We start from the raw sequence: 21,832 nt of genomic DNA on the forward strand, positions 1-21,832 counted from the left end.
CCCCTGTTTCAATGTAAGAAACGTTTACAAAAAGCACTTAATATCTAATTACAGCAAAACCGAAGATTTATTTTATGTGTCATAAGATGTAGGCCTATAATACTGTCAGGCTTATTATATTTGCTTCTTTGGTAATTATTATGATTAACATTTAAAAATGCTAATGCTCATTTATTGTTCAGATTATTGTATTTTTTACCATAATTATAAATTTTCGAAACGCCCTATTTCTCCTCCACGCTTGGATGACATGTCACAATTTTTGCATAGTGAAAATACATGTAATAAGCTACGTCTAACGCTGTGACAGACAACCCTGATAACTGGGTTGCTTAGGAGGAGTGGTAATGCTTACAGACATGTTTCTAGGATACCGAAGAGTACTTATACCAATTTTGGAGAGGACTTGGTAAATCGTATGGAAGTTATTGAAAAAAGTTTATTTCGCAGACAGTTGGCAACACTGACTGGGATATCTCAGTGCTTGGATGGCCCATCACAATTTTTGTATACGTGAAACTATATGAAATAAGCTTTCAAACAAAAACAAATTCATTGTAATCCTTGATGGGGATTTTCAGAAATAAAGGTCTGAAGTTTACAAGACGGCGTTCTAGTTTATTTCTCAAAATGTTACCTTTCAAATGACATTATAAATTTTCTATCAGCTCTACGGAAAGTTTTCATATTTTCCATGGTAAGCAACTTCAACCAATCTGAATTTTAAAAAATCATGTTTCTGGCATTAATAGTGTAATGCCACTGCTCTTCACTTTGACTAGACTTCAACTTTCAATTCTGAAAATAGCCTGGGTCGCCACCACGTTGATATAAACGTGGACAAGTTCGAATCTGACTATATATTACACGATCAGAAGAATCAGATAAGTGCAGAGGTAATACGAGCAAGCACAGCTTGATTACGGTCACATCGCACGGGACATTAAACATCGTGACTTATTAATTTCCATAGAAACTATAATATTGACTGCATGATTATTACTATTCTGTTTTGTACACAAGTATAATTACAAGAGTTTAAACCAAATAGAAACATATTTATACAATTATTTTCCAAATCATCCGAATTTGTGCTTTACATACGGTATATCAAAAATTTACTATATTTATTATTAAAGTAACAATACTTCTTTCATTTCCTTAACAGTGTGCTATAAGTATGAACACTCTTAATTACATACAATGTTTAGCAGTACAACGACTAATCCTCTCTCTACATTCAGCTGGTTAACAAAATTATACAGATTGCTAACGATATTCTATTATGAATAAAACAGCATATCGACTAGGTGCCTAACAGTTCATTATTATTATTACTTAACTTCCCACAAGATTCAAAATTCAATTCATATAAATAATTACTTCATTAAATTAACATTTCATTGTATAGCGTACATAACCATTTTCATTCAAATTCATAATATTCATATTCATTAACATAACCTTGTGTATTTCATATTATTATTTTGGTATTCAATATTAGACGTTTGGTACCTTCTTTACAAAGTTGAATATGCTGATATCCCAAAATATAATACTGAAAGAAGAATGATATTGCGAAAATTATGTTGCGATATACTTAGCGATTACACAAGATAGTCATTGAATATATGTTGCTACTGCTAAGGTACTGAAATATAGAATTTTGTTTATATTCAAAATTTACTAGCACAAGAATTTTGACATTACGTATCAGATTATATATACATTTTAGGCTATTATTCGGTGGCTGACGACAGATAGAAGGGCCTAAGCCCCTAGAATGAACTTTCTAGCTTGACATATTACATAGTTTCATTCCAACGTCAAAATTCAATCTTAATCCGTAAAATAGTTATGTTAATATTAATAATTACGTGGTAACTCCACAAATTTACTTAATTCTTTTTATATCTTTTCACATGTTTAGAGATTATGTTAAATGTTTTCTTTTTAAAAAGTTAACTTCAAGTATTTCAATCTTTGTTTTCAATATATAAATTAAATACTTTCTTCTTTTTTATTCGAATTTGTTCTTCTTCTTCTAATAGCGTAATTACTTTTCTTTTTAAATTCGAAGTTTAAATAATTAATAAAACAATTAGACACAGATCAATAATAACCTAACCAGTTAACATAATCAAGTTAGAACTTTAGGAAATAAATAAACATTAAACATAACGAATAATTAAAAATAATAACCTGTTAAATATCATAAAAAAGTAACTACACATAATTACAGTTTACAAATTCAAGAGACACTGTTAGACCCAATGCTGGGGCATAATAATAGGAACCGAAATATGATTTTTTTTTTTTAAAGTGTTCTTACAAAACGGGGGAACATCATGTCGCGACTGTTACAAGTGGATTTTCTCATTTTTGAAATGCAATAACTTCTGAACCGCTGATGCTATTGCAATAAAATTTACCCACTTTCAATCAGCATAAAAAGTTTTATAACTCTACCAAATTTCATCCAAATCTGAGATAGTTGGTTAGAGGCCTTGGTTGAACTGACATGGAATTACCCGTAGAGATTCAGTACAGCAGAATAGCGGTTTTAATATTATACGAGATATTTCAAACCTTGTATACTGTTCAGGTTCTTTATAAGACAGTATTAGCAAATCCAATATACGTTTTACATACTTCCCTTTGTTCTGAATCTATTTACAATGGTGATTGATGTAGATTTACTATTACTTTGACTGCAGACATATGTATGCTTGTGAATGCCACGGAACAAAAAAATATAATTCTTTTGTTACTTACTGATTAATGAATAAATAGGTATTACAATATTCCAGGATATTATAGTAATTATTAAAGTATTATTATCATTAGAAGTTACGAAATTACTAAAAACATTGGAAATTAAAATTATTTATTGATCATTAGTTACAATCATGACAAAATAATAATAATAATAAATAATCGAGAGCTACTGTACATTGTTTTCAAATGCAGACTACCAAACGCGACATTTACATTTGAGGGCCAGTCTACAATACAACAAAATCTATTCAAAATTTTAGTCTTTAAAATATTAACTCTCCAAGATTAATGCTATTTAATGAAAATATCTAATTAAAAATTTCTTAGAACTGGTATATTGAGAAGAAGCTGAATTTCTCCATAGAACGCACGCAGAATGGTATTTTTTATTGAAGTCTGCTAGGTTCATTACTTTGTAACTCCTGTTCCCACAGCCATCCCAACATGAAATTTACACAACAGCTAGGCACCATGACACTACACAACATGTGTTTTCTTGACAAAAATCAAAAATGCATTTTTTTCAGAGGTCAAAGATCACAATGTGTGACCTTGATCCCAAAAAATAACTGAAATGGTTTACACCTATTTTATGTTGAAAGGGCATTCATTCCTTCAGCTTTACAACAAGCCCAGTACGACGTTTCTATCTCAATTAAGAGCGAAGTTATGATTATTTTTTTTTTCATTTAGTATGTTTGCGAAAAATGTAACTTTTTGTCAGGTTGGCAACACTGCTATGATAACTACTTGTCACTGGAGCTTATAACTTGGCAAATGTTGTTTACTCTACAAGCTCTTGCTTTTCACCAACTTTCATCACAATCTGAGATGGTGAGGTAAAAAAAAAGTCCTTTATTCTATGATGATTTGGCGTGGATTGACCCTATTTTGAGCAGGGCTATACTTACATGACTACACGAAACTTATTTATATCTTATACTTACAACTTTAGATCCTTTCTTTGCCAGCTGAGTGCAACACTGAATAATTCTGTCATCTGCTACTTGAATTTCAAATTCTTTCGCTTCAGCATCTAGGGCTGTTTGTCCTGAAATGAACAGAAAAGTGTCAAGTTATATTAGAACTTATTTGGTAATAGGACTAAACACTAGGGTGGTTCGAAAAAAAATCATTTTCCTATTTCCGGAACGTGATAGTGCGCAAAAGTTGTCATTGGTATAGACAAGAAAAACAACCCAAAAAGAAAAAGAAATATTTACGTATGTTCCGGTCCAGCATCGCCGTTCGAATTTGGAAAATCCGGTAAAAGCAATAAATTTTTAATATTTTTTTTTTTAAAACGACTAAAGAAAATAGGACGAGGACCCTGTATGACCTAAAAGTTTCTTCAAATATGTAAAAACAACGTTAAAATAAATAAACTATATTTATATGATATCTTCTGGTCGCGCATCGCTGTCAAAAACTTGCAAAATTAGAAAAATTCAAGAACATTTTTTTCTTTTAATTTTCTTAAAACAAGTAAGATAAGAACGTTACTCACCACGAGGGTGGTTGCACTTGAAATTCCACTATCCAACAAGCCATCCAATGATTAGGGTACATTATTTATTATTGTATTAACAAGTTTATAATTTTATATAATTCGTTCCCTACAAATTTCCATTTTCCCCTTTATTTTAGTTCATTACTAGCGGGGTAACGGGGACTCAGTGATAAAACGTTCACTTCTGGTGCATGGGGTCCTTGGTGCGATCCCAGCTCGCACCAAGTAAGCTTTGTGGTGGATAAACACTGTATCCGTGAGTTTTCTCGGGTTTCTCCCGTTTCCTCTCACTTTCTTCATTCCACCATTTCGTTCATTTCTTATCACTGCCTACTTTAGCCTAGCCGGCATAATCGTGGGACGTAAAACTTAAAAAGAGTTCATTTTTAATTTTTTCTGATTTATGTGAAAATGTAGGCATGGATAATCTTGACAATAGTGTAGCTCTGATGAAGCCGTATCTAGCACTGTGTCCACACACTCTACCAGTTATTGAATTTGAATTTGAACCTATCAATTGTGTGATTCCTGAAGTACACAGGCAGCTACTCAGCAAAGACGGGCACTGCTCTAAAGACTTTTCAGGTTAGGATTAGGATTTAGATTTCTGGGCTTTCGGCGTCTAAGGCCATTTAGCCCGTCATATTTTAAGGGATGACGTCCCTCGGGAAAGGGAAGGAAGAAAGGATTGGGAAAGGAAGGAATAGGCCTGGGACCTATAAGTTAAGTATCATCCCGGTATTTGCCTAGTGTGAATGAGGAAAACTCAAGAAAACCTCATTCAGGTTGGCTGGCCTGAAAAAGCGTTTTACACTTTTTCGACCGAGTGGCCTCACCGGGAATCGAACCTGGAACCGCTCGCACCGATGAACACTTTTCAGTTCGTGATTCTGGCCCTTTGTCACATTCAAGATGGCTCACTACAGCTAATAGAGTTCTGCAGCTATACATTAGTGTGGAAAGTCCTTCAGATAATGAGGCAAATTGTAACCTTTATCTTAAAGTTATATATGTCTATGTGATTTGGCATTTAGTTGAGCAACAATTTGACCGAAAGTCCACAACATGTTTACGAAACCATTCAGAAAACGCTTTATTTTGCCAGAACAGCTGAAATAAGTTGTAGAGCCCGTTATAGAACGGAATGATTACTTTGCTCATCCCGAATATTTGTTTTAGACAATGTTTGATGACAGAAACCACATTCAAGAGTTTAGGTACAGACGACTTTTGAAGGCAAGGAAAGCAGTTTTTGAAAGTGATCCTATTAGACATTTTTACCACGATACATGAACTTCGTAGTTAAAGATTACACCGAAATAATACAATGGGATACTTGTAATATCACTTCTCCTCCTTTATTAAGACCATTGATTATTGACGAAATAAGGTAGTTTATAATCAGACACTAAGCTAGTTATGAATTTCAAGACGTTCCCATGTCATACTCATGCTGTCGGAAGATGCATTAAGCTAATGACGGAAGCTTCCGTATAGTGTGTCGACACAGTGCTAGAGATGGCTTCATCAGAGCTACTTTATTGTCAAGATCATCCATGCCTATATTTTCGCATAAATCAGAAAAAATGAAATCTTTTAAGTTCTACGTCCCACGGTTATGCTGGCTGGGCTAAAACGTAAGGTGATGATGAGATGAATGAAACTGTGGAATGAAGAAAGTGGGAGGAAACGGGAGAATCCCGATAAATTCCCCACACACGGTGCTTGTCCACCACAGAACTCACGTGGCGCGAGCTGGGATCAAACCAAGAACCCCATGCACAAGAGGTTAAAGCTCTTCCATTGTGCCACCTCTGTCCCCGCATAAATCAAGAGTTTAAAGTCATTGGTAATGGACAAAAATAAAGGGGAAAATGGAAATTTGTAGGGAACAAATTATGTGAAATTAGTAAATAATACACCCTAATCATTGGGTGGCTGGTTGGGTAGTGGAACTCAATATGTAGCCACCCCCTCGTGGTGAGTAGCGTCCTTCTCTTACTTGTTTTAAGAAAAGAAAATAAAAACATGTTAAACTCTCAAATTTTTAAAGTTTTTGATAGCGATGCGCAATTAGAAGATATTATATAAATATAGTTTATTTATTTCAACTTTTTTAAAAACATTTTTGAAGAAACTTTTTGGCCACATAGAAAATTGAATATATATTGAAATATTGAAAATTTATTTTTACCGGATTTTTCAAATTTCAGCGGCGATGCGGGACCGGAAGATAATGTATTTTTTTTTTTTTTTTTTTTTTTTTTTTTAGGTTTTTTCCTGTCTATAACAATGGCAACTTTTGCGCACTATCGCGTTCCGGAAATAGGATTTTTTTTTTCGAACCACCCTACTACATACTATACAAGGGCAGCAGAATACACTTATTTCATGTGAAAACATGAATGTTAAAATTGAAAAGGAAAACCGATGACATCGAAGAGTACGGAATACCAGAGTTTCGAAGGACGAAACGAAGCAATAGCTTATTACAATTAATATTTGTGTAACTGTTGAGGGTATCTGTGTGACTATTAGAAGTATGTGCGTCATTCTTAAAAAAGACACAATGTGTTTCAGCAGAACAAAAATTGTCGATAATTACTGGTAACAAACATATACGTTTTAGCGGCATAAAAATTAGTTTCGCTCGATTTTCTCGAAAACTACTCATGAGAGTTTATCCTCAACCATTTCATTTTGTTCATTAAACAATATTATAGTTAAACAGAGATTAAAAGTAAATCGAAATTTTAGGCTGTACTTCATTAACCGTGCTGTGATCTGCCGTTTCGTTAATGCCATATTGAAAAGCTTGATGATTGTATGCTCCAGTATTAGTTTCACCTCAGTAAGTGGCACGGTTCTCGTACAGCATCAATTTTTAAGTTTACAGATAAATTGATTTTTCTCCATTTTCTCCCAAACTATGGATGAACTTTTTTACACTCACGTATGTAATTCTCTTAAGTTCAATATATATTGATTGGTATATATAATCTCTGGACAAACTCTTTTCCGTTAAACGAAAAATATTATTGTAGAATTAGGTTTCTGTTAGAAGAGCGGAATGAGAATCGGGAACTAATGATTTTAGGCAAACAGAGAGCCACATAACACGACACAGTTATATGGACAGAGAAAGAGTGATAAACTACATAATTACGGATAATATAAGGGAAGTACATGAGGACATTCACAGAATGGGGAATAGACAGTACACATCATTATTGGTTGCAGGGGTAAAAGTGGATCTAAAAAGGTAGGGGGACGCACGATGCCACGCCTTAGCCCGTACCTATCTTTGCTCACTGTAATTTTTAGGAAGTGGAGGGACGCCATAAATATTTTTGGAAGTGGGGGAACGACATCCACTCGCATTTCTCTCACTTTTACCCCTGATTAGTTGGAGACTTCAAGAAACAGATTGAGAAAATTTTAGATCTACGCAGAATGAAACAAATTAGGCCTAAGTTGCTGTATCAGCAATTTCATACCTATAAGCGTTTAGAACAATGAAAGAAAGAAAGAAATTCAAGTACAAGTTTCTAAATACCAAACTATTAAGTTAAATAGGCAGAGGAAAAATGGACAAAATAAAGAAAAAACTGGTAAAATTTGAACATGTGGACGAAAAAAAAGAAAAAAAAAGAAAAGAAAATGAACGTGCAATAATATAACAAGCAAGTGAGACAAAACACTCACCCACCTATCTACAGCCTCATCCATTTGAATTAATGTGGAGATTGTGAAAGAATTCTTACGGTATAATGAAGCTGACCAAAATATTATTATTATTATTATTATTTTAATGCTGCTCTCTTGCATCTAGAAAATGCATCGCAGATCGCAATTTGAAACAAGGTAAGCCACGAAAGCTTTGTTTGTCCGTGATGAACTGGCCATGTAAATTCCTTATTCAGTTTGTATACATCATGAATCATAGTGTAGCAATTACTGAATTTTCTTTACCTTTTTTAACTTGTCTCGTCTTTTTTACTATTACTTGTTGGTAACTACTTTTCAACATACTCCTTACTATCATGTTAAATATGTACTTTATTTCTTTATTTTTATTTATTTTTTATTTATTTTTTATTTTTATTTATTTATTTATTTACTTTTTTTTGCAAGATTGCAGTTTAAGATTAGAAGGTTTAAAAAGAAAGTAACGTTCATTATTTCTAAAAATATGATTATTATCAGAAGCCTATAAAGGTGAGTTTCAGTTTCGTATTTTTAATCTTTTCATTAACTCGATACCATTGCTTCAGGCTTTTAAAACTTACAATTAATGGACTGTTTATATACTAAAAACACACACCAAATTGTTACCAAATTGTTACTATTAACTTAAATGAATTAAGAAAACCGCAAACAATAATCTTACCTTTAATGCGCGGATGACATGCAGCGAAGTTGCAATTGAGAAAATTGACTGCTCGGCGTGCTCTCGCTTCCAATTCAGGTTTCTTAGAAGAACCTCGCTGATCTTTCAGTCCATCCAGTTCTTGTAATACTAACCATGGTATGACTAAAATCGGATAGCCGAAACCTGAAACACAAATACTTTTATTAACACCACCTGAATATTTTATTTGCCTCTTCCTAAAATAATCTTTAAATCAATTCATGCAAGTACATAATTTAACAACTGGTGGAATAAATAAAAAGAGCAAAGAAAAAAAATAAATGCACTGAAGAAAGCCATCAATATGATGTTTATTCATTACGAAGTCCAAGCGCTTTGGTATCGATCTTGCACAGCAGAGGTAAGCGCGTTTCATCGTATCCACTTATTTTCTCTTCTTAATCCAATACCTTCAGAATGCAATGAGTATTACTTGCATATTTATTCCGCCGAAGTTATTGGCAATTAAGAGAACCTGGAAATATAAGATGAGGTAGGTCGAGAAATTCAGTTTTGGTCATCCTTATTATACAGAAATAAAATGATTAGTACCCATAAACATTCTTCAGTATAAGCTCTAATAATTTTCGTATAATTTCTACTTTGTCTTTCTTCTGGGTTCTCTATCTCTGACAACCACATTTTTCTCCTCTTTTTAGTTTGTTTGATTTGAGTTTAGCGTCCCTTTCAGCAGTGAGGTTCTATAAGACGTAGCCCTATAGCTTCAGCACATGAGCTCCCGAAAGGAATTGAACCTATTATCCGCGCCTACGCTATCCACATAGCTCCTCTTTTTAGGTAATATATTAGTTTACTAGATACTTTAAACCACCATTGAGCAATTTCCTCTGTTTGAACTGTTCAGCATTGCTTGAGTACTCTCGCGAGTGAAATCACTGAACACCTGCAAGGTAGTTTGATCATGTGCAAGGGAGTTGCGAACTACTGAACGAGAAAACGCTAAATCACAAAGCGTGTTAGCACAACATACAAAAAGAATACAACTATAAATAAAAAGTTAGTACTCACCACAGACCAAATTTTCATCTAAGAAGTACTTCCTGAATTATATTTCCACTTTCAGCTTAGCAGTTTCGAAAAGAAAATTTTAAAAATGTGCAAGAAACATGGATGGGTAAAAAGCCAGGTTTAAAGGGGTAAATAATAAATAAATAAATAAATAAATGAAGTAAGTCAATTCTTGTCAACGGAAAGTTGTACATATGTTTGTTCACACCACTCACTCACAAAAACTGTTAACAACGCTGCGATAAGAAGTAAAATATATACAACAAAGCGTTCAATTCTGGTTATTTCTGAAGAAAGCTCATATTTCTGTATTTTCAAGTCTACAGATGTTTAAAAGTATCAGGAAGTGCTGTCATTACAGAAATATGAGACTATATAAAAGAATTAACTTTATAACTCCTCAGAGGGTAGAGCGTGAGCTCGAGTAGGACAAAGGCGCTCTGGTATACACCTGAATATAACCTTGCTAACACGTAACACACAGGGCTCCCTCGTAACTGTATGGTTAGCGTACGCGCTTCTGAACCAGGAGACTCGGGTTCGATTCACACAGGAAGCCCATATGGTTCGAATTCCATATTAAACTATAGATCCACCGCTCATATAGTGTACTATAGAACCACCGCTAATATAGTGTAAGTTCAAAGATGGACGATAAATTCCAAAATAAACAACCAACCTACGTGTATTATTTATATCCATCCATGTCACTCCCGGAGTTTGTATTATCCTTTCCAGGAAATGTTCCAGATGGAACACCTATTACAATTATTTGGCCTTTTCATCAGGAATGCAGTTACTCCGCTTTTTCAAGAATCTGTAAACTCTACCAGATTGTACAAACCCTATACAGGACAGCTTTCATGCGGGACAGGCCTAGTGGGCCCTCAATCCATGTTAAAGTAAAGGGTCACACACTTTCTTAGTGCCACGCTCCAGCCACCTTTACTTATCCAGATTGTCCTAAGTACCCATCTCAGAAAGAATGAGTGAACTTTAGAGCGTATTGGAAAGAAGGCAGGATGAGAATATATTTTGTCCCCACTGGGGATTGAACTCGGACCGACTACGGTACCGCAACTCTTCACATAACATGAAGCTACTTGAAAAAATAAAACTGAATAATACCCAATACTGCAACCTGGAGCACCTCACAAGATACTTCTATCTTTTAAATAAGTATTTTACGTATGTTTTGTAAGTTCAAAAATAATTTCTTACAAATTGATCACAAACTCAAAGTAATCAAGTGCTATATATTAATATTTTATTATTTACTTATATAGATAAATATTCACTCCTAACTTAGAATACAAATAATCACTCACACACTATTTCAAGCACAACGAAATTAAATGAATAGTGCATACATTTTATACTACTGGATGTGACTGGAACATTATCGTGTTCCACATCGTTCAACTGAAAGTGCTGAAATCGCGCTGTGGATTACTAGTGATCCACGATCTTTGAGAAACACAATTCTATATATTGAAAGTAAATTTGAAAATTGTGTAGTGAAATATTACGATGTTACTGCTTATCCTTTGACTATCACGAGAGACTTAAACGCCATAGTTAAGATTTATAATAATAATACTTTTGTGCTATGCGCCCATCTCGAATTAACTGCTCTCGCCTATTTAGGCAGTCCGCTTGATTTGAACTACTCGATATGGAGCTACAACTATTGAAATGTGAACACTGACGTTACTTCAGTAGCTTGTTCATGCTACCTCTAGCTGGCTGCGTAAACAAAACCACTTTCTAGCTTTTAGGATGAGCAGAAATCTGAGGATACCTGCTTTAAGCACTGATACTGCCACCAAACCTACGAACAATTTTTTGAAGAAAGAAAATGAAAAGACTCACACATGATCGTAACATACTGGAATAGCAAGACTAATGAAACCTTTTCATGTGTAAGTCATCTCACCGATGTTTCATTCTTGTTTTCAGTCTTACAAACGTAAGAGCAATATTTGGAATGCTCTTAGTAAATAATCGATACCTAAACACTGTGTGTGTGTGCACGAAAGCGATTAAGTCAATCTGCATCTTGTACACATAATGCATACTGAACATGAGATATGTCCTGTCCACTTGTAGATATCTCGAGCTAATTATTCAATAGCATGTTCCTATTCTTGTAGTGCTTCAATGACTAATTTTCTCTAGTAACTTCTTTGTTTCTCTCTTTCTGCAACCAATACAGGGCTATCGGGAATGAATAGTAAGATTACGTGAGGTTACTGTGAGAAATGTTACACAGTATAACCATTATAAATTTTGTTTATCATGTTATAAACAGCCCGCTTGCACTGCAATGAATCTGCAATTAAACTACTAAAACAAATATGTTGTCTACAGAGTAGCAATACAAGGAGAGGAAAAAGAGAATGTAACAATTCCAATCCGAGTCTACAACAAGGTGTCTACTGGAATACCAGAAAGTAAATTCATGACTTTTTCATGACCTTTTTGTTCAAATTTTCATGACCATGGCGATAAAAATTTACCATTAGTAATAATAAACCCCTACCATCAGTGGTGCATCGGTTAAGATGAAGATCACATTATGTTCTTATTTGTCTAATGTACATAATGTCGAGTACCCATGATAGTTTGCCATTGCCTTAAAGGGGATGATGATGATGTACTAAGGACGGGACCTACAGCTTATCGTGGGATCCGAACCACTTCTGTCCCCAACGGAAATCGAACGCGAGACCCCTTGATTACAAGGCAACGAGCTTAACCACTCATCCACAGGGGGCATTTTCTTTCAATACTGGGATGTAATTTATTCAAGTAGGGTTTAATTTACTGTCTCGAGAAAATGCACACTATTAATTCTTAATCAATCGTTATGCCATTTGAATTTCTTAAATATTTACTCTTATCATTGTAATAGTAAAATATGGAATTAAAAAAAGAAAAAGAAAAAAACAGGTAGTGTTTTTGACATTGTTTATTTTGAACTTATCACATAATTAAAGATCATAGTGAGTTTATATGTAAAAAAAATATATTAGTTTACATAGAGTCTGGATAGTTTAATATACTTTTAAGCTAGTCATATACTTTTAAGCTCTTTCCAAAGTATTCATAATTTTAGGGGTCGCTGAGATAAATAGTGACATTTTAATCCAATTCAACTTCAAGGTCATACTCCACTCTCTAGGAGTGAGGTTGGGAGGGGGGCGAGATTTTAAAAGTAATCAAAAACGATCGATATTAGTGTTAAATTCATAGTTTTCGAGGTCTCTGAGTTTAACGATATCAGTTTTCATGATGTTCAAGTTCATCGTCACCCCTTGGGGTGGGGGTAGGAGAGGATGACTTTTTCAGATAAGATAGCTAATTAGTAACTACTGTAATTAGAGCGAATTAAAAACATTAACATATTTTCTCGTGCTTGCACGGAACTATGCGGGTTGCTAGTCTTAAATATCACTTATTGTGAATCTTAAAGAAAGAATCTAAAATTCTGTCGCCTTGTGCTCGAGCACAGAATAGCACTTACCTAAATACGGGCGTGCTCTTACCAGTGAATCACTCTATACTGTATTTGAAGTTTTAATTGTGAGTATAATTATCAATCTAGCAGAAATTTGTCTAAAATTAAGCACTCAGAGAACTGCCCAAAGACAAAACAAATTATAAAAAAAAAATTCGTTTTAAAAAAAATAGATCATCAAATTTAAAATCTGCAAACTCAAACGAATAATATTATTTGCATAAGTCTAAAGGCCCAAAAATACAAAATTTACATTTCTTAGAAGTAAAGAAATAGCAGATCAGACAGTTGGACAGTAAAAAGTTGTTACTATATTACAGAGACTAGAAGATGAAATGGGGAGCAGCTAGGAAGACAGTAAAGTACCAGTTAGCCAGCACTAACTGGTGGGAGAAATTCTCACAATTACTGACCTGATACAACTGTTTCAGTACATGCAGTATGAGGTATAAAAGTATGAAGTATAAAAATATACTCTGAGATTTCAGATTTTCATGACCAGTTGGGTAAATAAAGGACTTTTTCATGGCTTTCATGACCACTAAGCAAAATATATGACTTTTTCATGACTTTCATGACCAGTAGACACCCTGTACAACCAACGAATGATGCAGTCTGATCCCCAATAAAATTTTGGGGCACATCCTTCACCAAAACTAACTACTAGTGATATACGATACCTGGAGAAGGAAGAATTTCTTGTTTTCTCAGATAGACTTCCACATTAAAGATCATTTTTTGAAAAGATGCAACACTACCTTACGTGCAACGCACAACAGATGCAAAGCTTCTCGAAGGAATATCGGAAGCTAGGACTTATCCCGTGGATCAAAGTCGTCTACACCTTTCTCCATTACAACCCTTTCTGAAGAATCATGTCGTTAATGTCAAAAAGCATGCTTTACAATTAATTTTTAAAAACATCGTAACAACAGAAGTAGTAACTGACAGCATTATTTGGACATTCTTGCTCAAACACAGACTTAAATTGAACAAAATTAAAACTACACCATCCTTTCTCGGATATACTATTTTCTTCAACTCTTTGCTTTCGAAAATTCGAACCTGTGTCTCACTCTGCTACTTAGTACCCAAATTTCACATCCCTACAGTACCACAGGCAAAATTATGGTTTTCAAACACTACTGGACTAACCTTGAGCCTGCATATGTGACGCACCTTTAAAATCCGTGTCTCTCAGTTCTTCAACAAATCCCAAATTACAAAGAAGAATGTTGGTGTCTAAAACAATAAACCATTCACCATGGCTACATTCTGAATTTACGGAAGCGGTATCGCTCAAAACCACCGACGAGCGCATTTGCCTTACGCTATCCTGGTGTTGAGATCTAAATTCTTGAATCTGAAAATCGAAGAAAGAAAAGTAAGAAAAAAAGAAACAAGAACCATTTTAAATATTTGAAAGGTGTTAATCACAAACACGGTTAAGTATGGAAATAAAATATATTTAATACTGAGAATACAAAGGCATAAAAAATGGTGTAGTAATGTTATTATCATTAGCATATTTATGTTTAGTATCTGTTACTACCTTTTGAACCTAAACTTACAAACATTAGATAATTCATACACCAAATTAATTAATAATAGTACGTTTAGTTACTTGTAGCTAAAGATACAATGTGATCCTATAGATGATAATAACACTAATAATAATAGAGTAAAGCTGACTGACTTCAAACACCCAGGCTAATACTACTATAACTCGAAACGTGAAATGTGGCCACAAACCGGTAGATACTGCTTTTATAACAAAAGGGATTTTTAAAAAAATATATATTTTTTGAAATAGGTATCATAAGTTTTTTTTTCTTTCTTTCTTCCTTCAAGAATACTGTACCTAAGGAATCCTTTAGGAAGACAAAACTCGGCATATAAAATTATACTAAGCGTAATTGAATAAGTCTTTCTGCAGTTAAGAAAATTCAATTCTTAAAAAGGGATAATATTTACAATGTTCAAATTTCCTACTTCAGGAAACGCTCAATGTGAGGATTCGCTTACCGTGGGGTGGAATTCGGTATATGAACTACTTACCAACTATAATAAGTTACTCAAATTAGGAGTAAAAGTCTTCCTTCATTGATTTTTTTAAGCATTTTTTTCATCGTTTTGAAAAAAATTCACAAAACCAACACCCCATATTTGATGACCTATAGTTTAGGAACCAAAAGCCTGCACAACAGAATATCGCGTAATCTAAAGTATTGCGCCTTCTGAGCACGAGATAGCTTAGTGTCCGAAATCTGAGGGTATACGAGTCCCAGCGGGTCGGGCCTAGCGCCATTTGACAGTTGAAGTTAGCAAATGAACAAAAAGTATTGAATTCTTACAATCAGAGTACGATATTGCACCATGAAGATAAATGAACTTTCCGCAAACTGAACTACAATTTTACAATTGCGTTCTGTTTTACAATTTATTTCGATAAACGCGCAAATGCTGCGCAGAGCCGTGGAGAAACTTGTGTTGTTTACGGGCAAGTTAAGTTGTCAAATGCAACAGCCAAGTGATGGTTCATACGCTTTCGATCTGGGAGTTTTGATGTTCCAAGAAGTTTCTCACAGCGTTGACAAAAGTCAAGCAAAACCGGCATTTAAGCGGATATTGCCAATAACAAATATCCATCACCATACAGTATTAAACCATTTGGAGTTGAGTTCAGTTGATTTTGTGGTTGACGTCCTTTTCAGCACCGAGGCTATATGAGACTGGACTTACTGATTAACGTGGAATCCGAACCACATGAGCTAAAGCCGGGAATCGAAAAAGGGTTTCCCTCGCCAAAGGCGCGTACGCTAACAGCTTAGCCACGAAAGAACTCTTAAACCATTTGGAGAAAGCAACATTAGGCTGTTACCTGACCTGACTCAAAGACATTTACTTAATCGTGTGAATCCCTTTGAAACGTGACGAACTCGAGCCATTCCTGAAGTGCTTGATCACGAGCGATGAAAAGTGGATAACCTACAACAAAATATGCGAAAAAAATCTTGGTCGAAGTGAGAAGTTCCACAGTGTGACATATTGACGCCCAGGAAGGATAGGCTGTGCATGAGATGCTGTCGCCGGGCAGAACGATCGACTGCAACAATTAGCGCGAGTGCACCTAGTAATTCAAAAGAAATGGCTGGAACTAGTTAACAGAACGGATGTTGTATGCCATGCTGACAACGTCAGACTACTACATCTTACCCGTCAGATATTGAAAGAACTTGGTTACGAGGGTCGGTCTCTGCAGAATTCCCTGAATGGCGTTAAGTTAGTTTCAAATAACAGAAGTCCTATAGCGACGGGAATTATGGTGTTCCCGGAAAAATGGCAGAGCATCGAACAAAATGGTGCATGTGTGGTTTTATAACAATAAATGTTTTCTTAATTTTGACGTCCAAAGGTTCAATATTTTTTTGACAAGCTGAAATTTCATACGCTTGTATACTAGGTCAGGTCTACCACCACTGTCTAGTCTGATTCAGCTCTAACTTTCGCTGATACTTTTCTGTTTTCGAAATGGTCCCCGTAATGATCCACATTTTGCTGGCCCATAACTCAGAAACCAAAAGCCTGCAACAACAATACTTCATACGCTTGTACAGTAGGTCAAGGTCACCACCCCAAAATTGAACCAGATTGGAAGGGTTCAGTTGAACTTGCATGATATATAGTGTATGATTTTTCGGACGAAAGTGTGCAAGCTCGTGTTGCTGAGTTCTCAAAAACTCCGCTTCTAAAGGGAAAAAGGGAGGGAATTTCTAAAATATCCAAATTTCCGGTTTTATATTAACTAAACCTTATTCTTCACATGCGAAGAACGGGCACTTGTGATACAATACCTTACATACCCTAATTATTATTATGATATATTTCTCGATATTAAAAAAAATGCTTGGAGACATTTTCTTTCATTTACATTACAAGCCGCAATAAATGGGACTATTGAACTGGAACCAACGGTAAAAATAACTTCATTCGAATCTCCAGAAGGTGTGTGTGTTGGGGAAGATTACTGGACGAAAGTACATAGCATTAATTGTGTTTTGAGCTAAACTAACTGAATCACAGCAACATTTCTATGGGTTATATAAAATTACCTATCTGTTCGAAGTTACTAATACGAGACAAGTATTCGTTATGACATGGTTCGATATAATCTACATTAACGCAAATTATAACAGAATGCTCGTTAAAGTAGTTAGTCCAGGAACTTTAGTCAAAAAATGGGTATTTCTTCGGAAAAATTAGAAGCCAAGGTTTTTCTTCACAAAAACGTTCATTAAATCATTCTAAATGACATATCAAAAGTCCCCGGCTTTCTGCTGTACGCTTCCCCTTTTGGTAGGGTGGAAGTGGGGGAGGAAAACGCAATTTAAAATACAATCAAATTCAGCTTATTTGCATGTTAACCTAAATATTCCGAATTTAAAAAAAAAAATTACCTGGAACGCTTGGAACATTCGCTCGTAAATGTTTCGCAGGAAGTCCCAAAGAATATCGGGTCGGGTTTCGGAAATATGACGTCATCAAAATGGCCGACACCAGAATTTGTAGTGTTTTGTGGGAATGGTTATAACTTTCCGCAGAATAGTGGTAAAACCGTCGTTTTTGTTTCAGATTGAAGATAATAAATTACCAAATGTACGGAATGAAACGTGCTGTCTGCATCGTTAATTTCTTTCGAGATACAATAACAAAAAAACTAGTTTTTGAATACCTGCTTTTAAGTGTAAATGCAAGTGACTCAGTAATCATAAAATATTTCAAAATATATCTTCAAATAAATGTTGTAGAACATTATAAAGCCTACGAGAATAAACTATTAGATTCGCAGAAAGAAAGGATGAGAGTTGTGCAGAAAGCAGCCGAAATCATATAGTCAAGATATACATTCTGCATCATGTGATGTAGATACTTATCCTCCCAGTACTGAATTGTTCTCTAATGTCAACGCCAGTGTGCCTGAGTCATTAATCTCTCTGATAGAGGAAATCATGTTAACAAACAGAAAGGGTTCTACAGAGCTTTTGAAAAGAAAGTCAACTGACATATGTCATAGCATTATGTCCGCGGTTCGTCCTCGGTCCTTTATATAATCTGTACTCCTTGGAGTATCCGTTCATTTACATAGATACTTTGGCTCCAGACGTCTAATAGAGACTTTATCATCCTTAGGATTATCTTCTTTTTATAAAGAAACAGTACTGTATGAATCTTCCAATGTGATGCATCATCAGCCTTCGATCTCTTCCCCTGAAGAAGGCTGTTTCATTCAGTATGTTGGTGACAACGCAGATCATAATATTGCAACTATTGATGGCATGAATACATTTCATTCAATGGGAATCATCCGAATTGTTCCTCCCCATGATAAGGTTAATAATTCTCTAGATAATGTACCAAATTGAAAGAGATCCCAAGTGCCTCAGAAATAACTAAAACAACACAAATACCAATCAAGGTTTACGAAAAAAAAAGGGGTGTTCGAGGATTTGAAACCATTATTGTGGAACAGCTTGCTTGCAGCCCAACACTTATCTCTAGTCTTCGAAATGCGGATGTCTTGTGGTTTTATGCTAAATTTAAGGAAGTACTGTGCATTCCTGGGTGGAGTGGAGACATGGAGTTGTTGACACAACAGGAAAACCACAACAACCACCACGTGTCATGTTTTTGCCATTTGTAAACAGTTCTGCAAGCGACTACAACACAATTTACAGCACTTTACAATATGTTCTCGAAGATAGTCTCAAGTATGGGCACAATACTTGTGTAATAACCTTCGACCAGCCCCTTTATATTAAAGCAAGGGAAATCGTTGCTTCATCCGGTGAAAATTCTGGTATATCCAAAATAGTGGTCAGACTAGGAGGTTTTCATATGTGCATGTCCTTTCTTGGATCAATTGGTTTCATCATGGCTGGCAGTGAACTCACAGAAGTGTTGAGTACTATTTACGCTTCTCATTCTGTTGACAAAATGTTGCTGCTAATAGCTCTGTCTAAAATAATTTTCAATGAACTGTTGTTGTCAAGTGAAGGACAACAATTTATGGAAGCCAACCTACAAGACCTATATGAAACAAAACCTTCATTTTCAACAGTAGAAGAGCTACGATTCCTCAGTGATATTAAAAGTAAGTATTAAGATAAGTGTTCCCAACTAAAAGAGAGAGGTCCAACTGCACAATTATGGGTCCAGTATTTAGATATGATGTTAATCCTCAAAGAGTTTATTAGGGCAGAGAGGATGGGTGATTGGAAGGCATATTTGTCTGCAGTGAAGAGGATGATCCCGTATCTCCACGCAGCAGAACATTTTTTGTACGCTAAAAGTGCCAATTTGTTTGTACAAGACATGGTAAAGTTGGAGAACATAATGGATGGAGACACCTAAGAAAATTTACTGCAGACTTTTTCACTGTTAAGCAATCAGACAAATTTTTTAGTGGAACTCCAACAGATATGGTAATAGAACAGTCACTCATGATGTCTTCAAAGATGCGAGGAGGTTTCTGCATGGAAGAATTACAAAAGAGAGTGTTTTAATTAAGTTTGTTGTTGGTTTGTTAAGTGCGAGCAACATTTCTGAAGGACTAGAAAACTTTTGTGGGATTTCATTTGCAAGTGAAGAACAGCATGTAGATGCACGAGAATCTCGAATCAAACGGGACCAAGAAGATGTTAAGAAAGTATCAGAGTGGTTCAGTGCCCACAACCCTTTCCCAAATGTACAAGAGATCAGGTCTATAGCAACAAGGGTTACAGGTAATGTGGAGGAGATAAACTGCTACGATGCACTGAACATTGGAGAAACCAAGATGGAAAGAAAAGTTCGTGACAATTTTCATGACAAAATATTCTCGTACTGATAGGGTTCTTTCTCTTGAAACAGTGAACAGTCATCTTACGGTACATGATGTTACTGTGCCTGTCGATCCACTGCTGTTGTTTCAACGATTCAGCGTAATCAAAACATCAGATGATGACCTTCCAGCATGTTTAAATTTTGAACTGGCTCCTTACCCAATGGCTCTTTTTGATGCAACTGGAATGAGAAAAACGAAGAAATCATCCTTATTCAACGTCTTCAACCCGATCGATGTTCATCCTGATCTCGGAAACGCAAACTATGTCGTTGATGGAGGGTTCCTTCTTCATTGAGTGGTGTGGTGTCAAAACGATTCCTTCAAGGATATTTGTGATAAATATGTGGCATATGTGGAAAAACACTTCGATCAAAACACTGTCATCGTATTTGATGGATATAGTAATCCTCAGAAAAAATGTAAAAGGCAGAGAGCAACTTCAACGGTGCTCGAAAGCAGCATCAACAACAATTATATTTGATGGAAACATGGTTGCGACTACGAGCCAAGAAAACTTTCTCGCCAATGCAAACAACAAAAGTAGGTTGATTGGTTTGCTCACTGATAAATTCAAGGCTGCCAATATTGATGTCAAACAAGCGGAGAATGATGCTGATGTCCTCATTGTAGAAACCGCATCACGATATCAAAAATTAATTCTAATTCTACAGTTATTGTTGGTGAGGATATTGATTTGTTAGTAATCATGACAGCTCGAACTCCGCCGAATTTAGAAATTTTTTTCTTGAAGCCAGGAAAAGGAAAGACAGAGCGGAAGATTTACTCATCAAGGAGTTTAGAAGGTGTATGCAAAAATTACATTTTATTTCTACATGCTTTTTTAGGCTGTGATGGAGCATCTGCCATTTTCCAGAAGGGGAAATCAGCTTGTTTGAAATTATTACAAAAACGTCAAGATTTAAAACATGTCGTAGAAATTTTTAATCGAAGTAATGTTTCCCATGCAGAAATTACTAAAAATGGTATACAGTTTTTTTGGGTTTATACGGTGCATCTGCAAATGACATTTCACTAAATGATTACCGTTATCATTATTTTACCAAATCAGTGAAGAGAAAGAAGTCTGTCGATTTAAAAGCCCTACCACCGACTTCAGCTGCAGCACAACAATATTTGTTTCGGGTTTATTAGCACGTACAAACATGGCTCGGAAACCAACTAAATCCTGAGGAGTGGGGTTGGGTTATGAAACACAATTTGTTAGTACCAATTCGATCAACGCAGCCACCTGCTCCACGTCCCTTTTAAAAATGATTTTCTGTTCATGTTTTAAAGGATGCGGCAATGTGTGTGGATGTCGAAAGCTGGGTCTGTTCTATTCTCTTGCTTGTGCAAATTGTCACGGAATATCCTGCTTGAATGTCACTCCAACGGAAAGAATCTCTGAACGTGAAATATTCATGAACGCCGAAGAAATAGAGGTGACAAACGAGGTGGACCTGGTGTAATTACAATTATTATTTATCAATCAGCAAAGGAACTCAACAAGTAAACCAATTCAAGTAAGTTGAATAGTTTACATTTCTTATTCATTATTACTCTGAATTTTCCATTTCTCATTCTACAAACGATAAGAATCTATCGCCGAACGTTGTAAATCCTCATTTTTGTATCTGTATCTGGGGTGTGTGTGACTTACGGATTCTAATGCGATATTGAATTTTATATCCAATTTTTTTC

The 21,832-nt window shown here is 35.2% G+C and overlaps 2 protein-coding genes across 8 annotated transcripts in view; both read right to left on the reverse strand.

Annotated features, from left to right (window-relative positions):
* Positions 1-3,823, reverse strand: part of LOC145690201 (uncharacterized) — a gene marked incomplete in the record, with an annotated part of 46,625 nt that extends 42,802 nt beyond the window's left edge. The window contains 1 exon segment of the mRNA XM_081764862.1: positions 3,726-3,823.
* Positions 623-21,832, reverse strand: part of LOC145690200 (uncharacterized) — a 104,648-nt gene continuing 83,438 nt past the window's right edge. For 4 of the 7 annotated variants that reach the window (XM_081764859.1, XM_081764860.1, XM_081764858.1 and 1 more), the window contains exons 4-6: positions 14,404-14,611; positions 8,679-8,843; positions 624-3,829 (exon numbers count right to left, since the gene is read on the reverse strand). In XM_081764859.1, coding sequence (XP_081620985.1) covers positions 3,705-3,829; positions 8,679-8,843; positions 14,404-14,611 — 498 coding nt within the window. In that variant the 3' untranslated portion in view covers positions 624-3,704. Of the gene's footprint in view, positions 3,830-8,678; positions 8,844-14,403; positions 14,612-21,832 lie in introns of all 7 variants that reach the window. The other 3 variants (XM_081764857.1, XM_081764855.1, XM_081764856.1) reach the window with 3 other exon arrangements.

Source organism: Thermobia domestica, chromosome 7, assembly GCF_964235325.1.
Source record: "Thermobia domestica chromosome 7, izTheDome1.hap1.1, whole genome shotgun sequence".
Lineage (NCBI taxonomy): Eukaryota > Metazoa > Arthropoda > Insecta > Zygentoma > Lepismatidae > Thermobia > Thermobia domestica.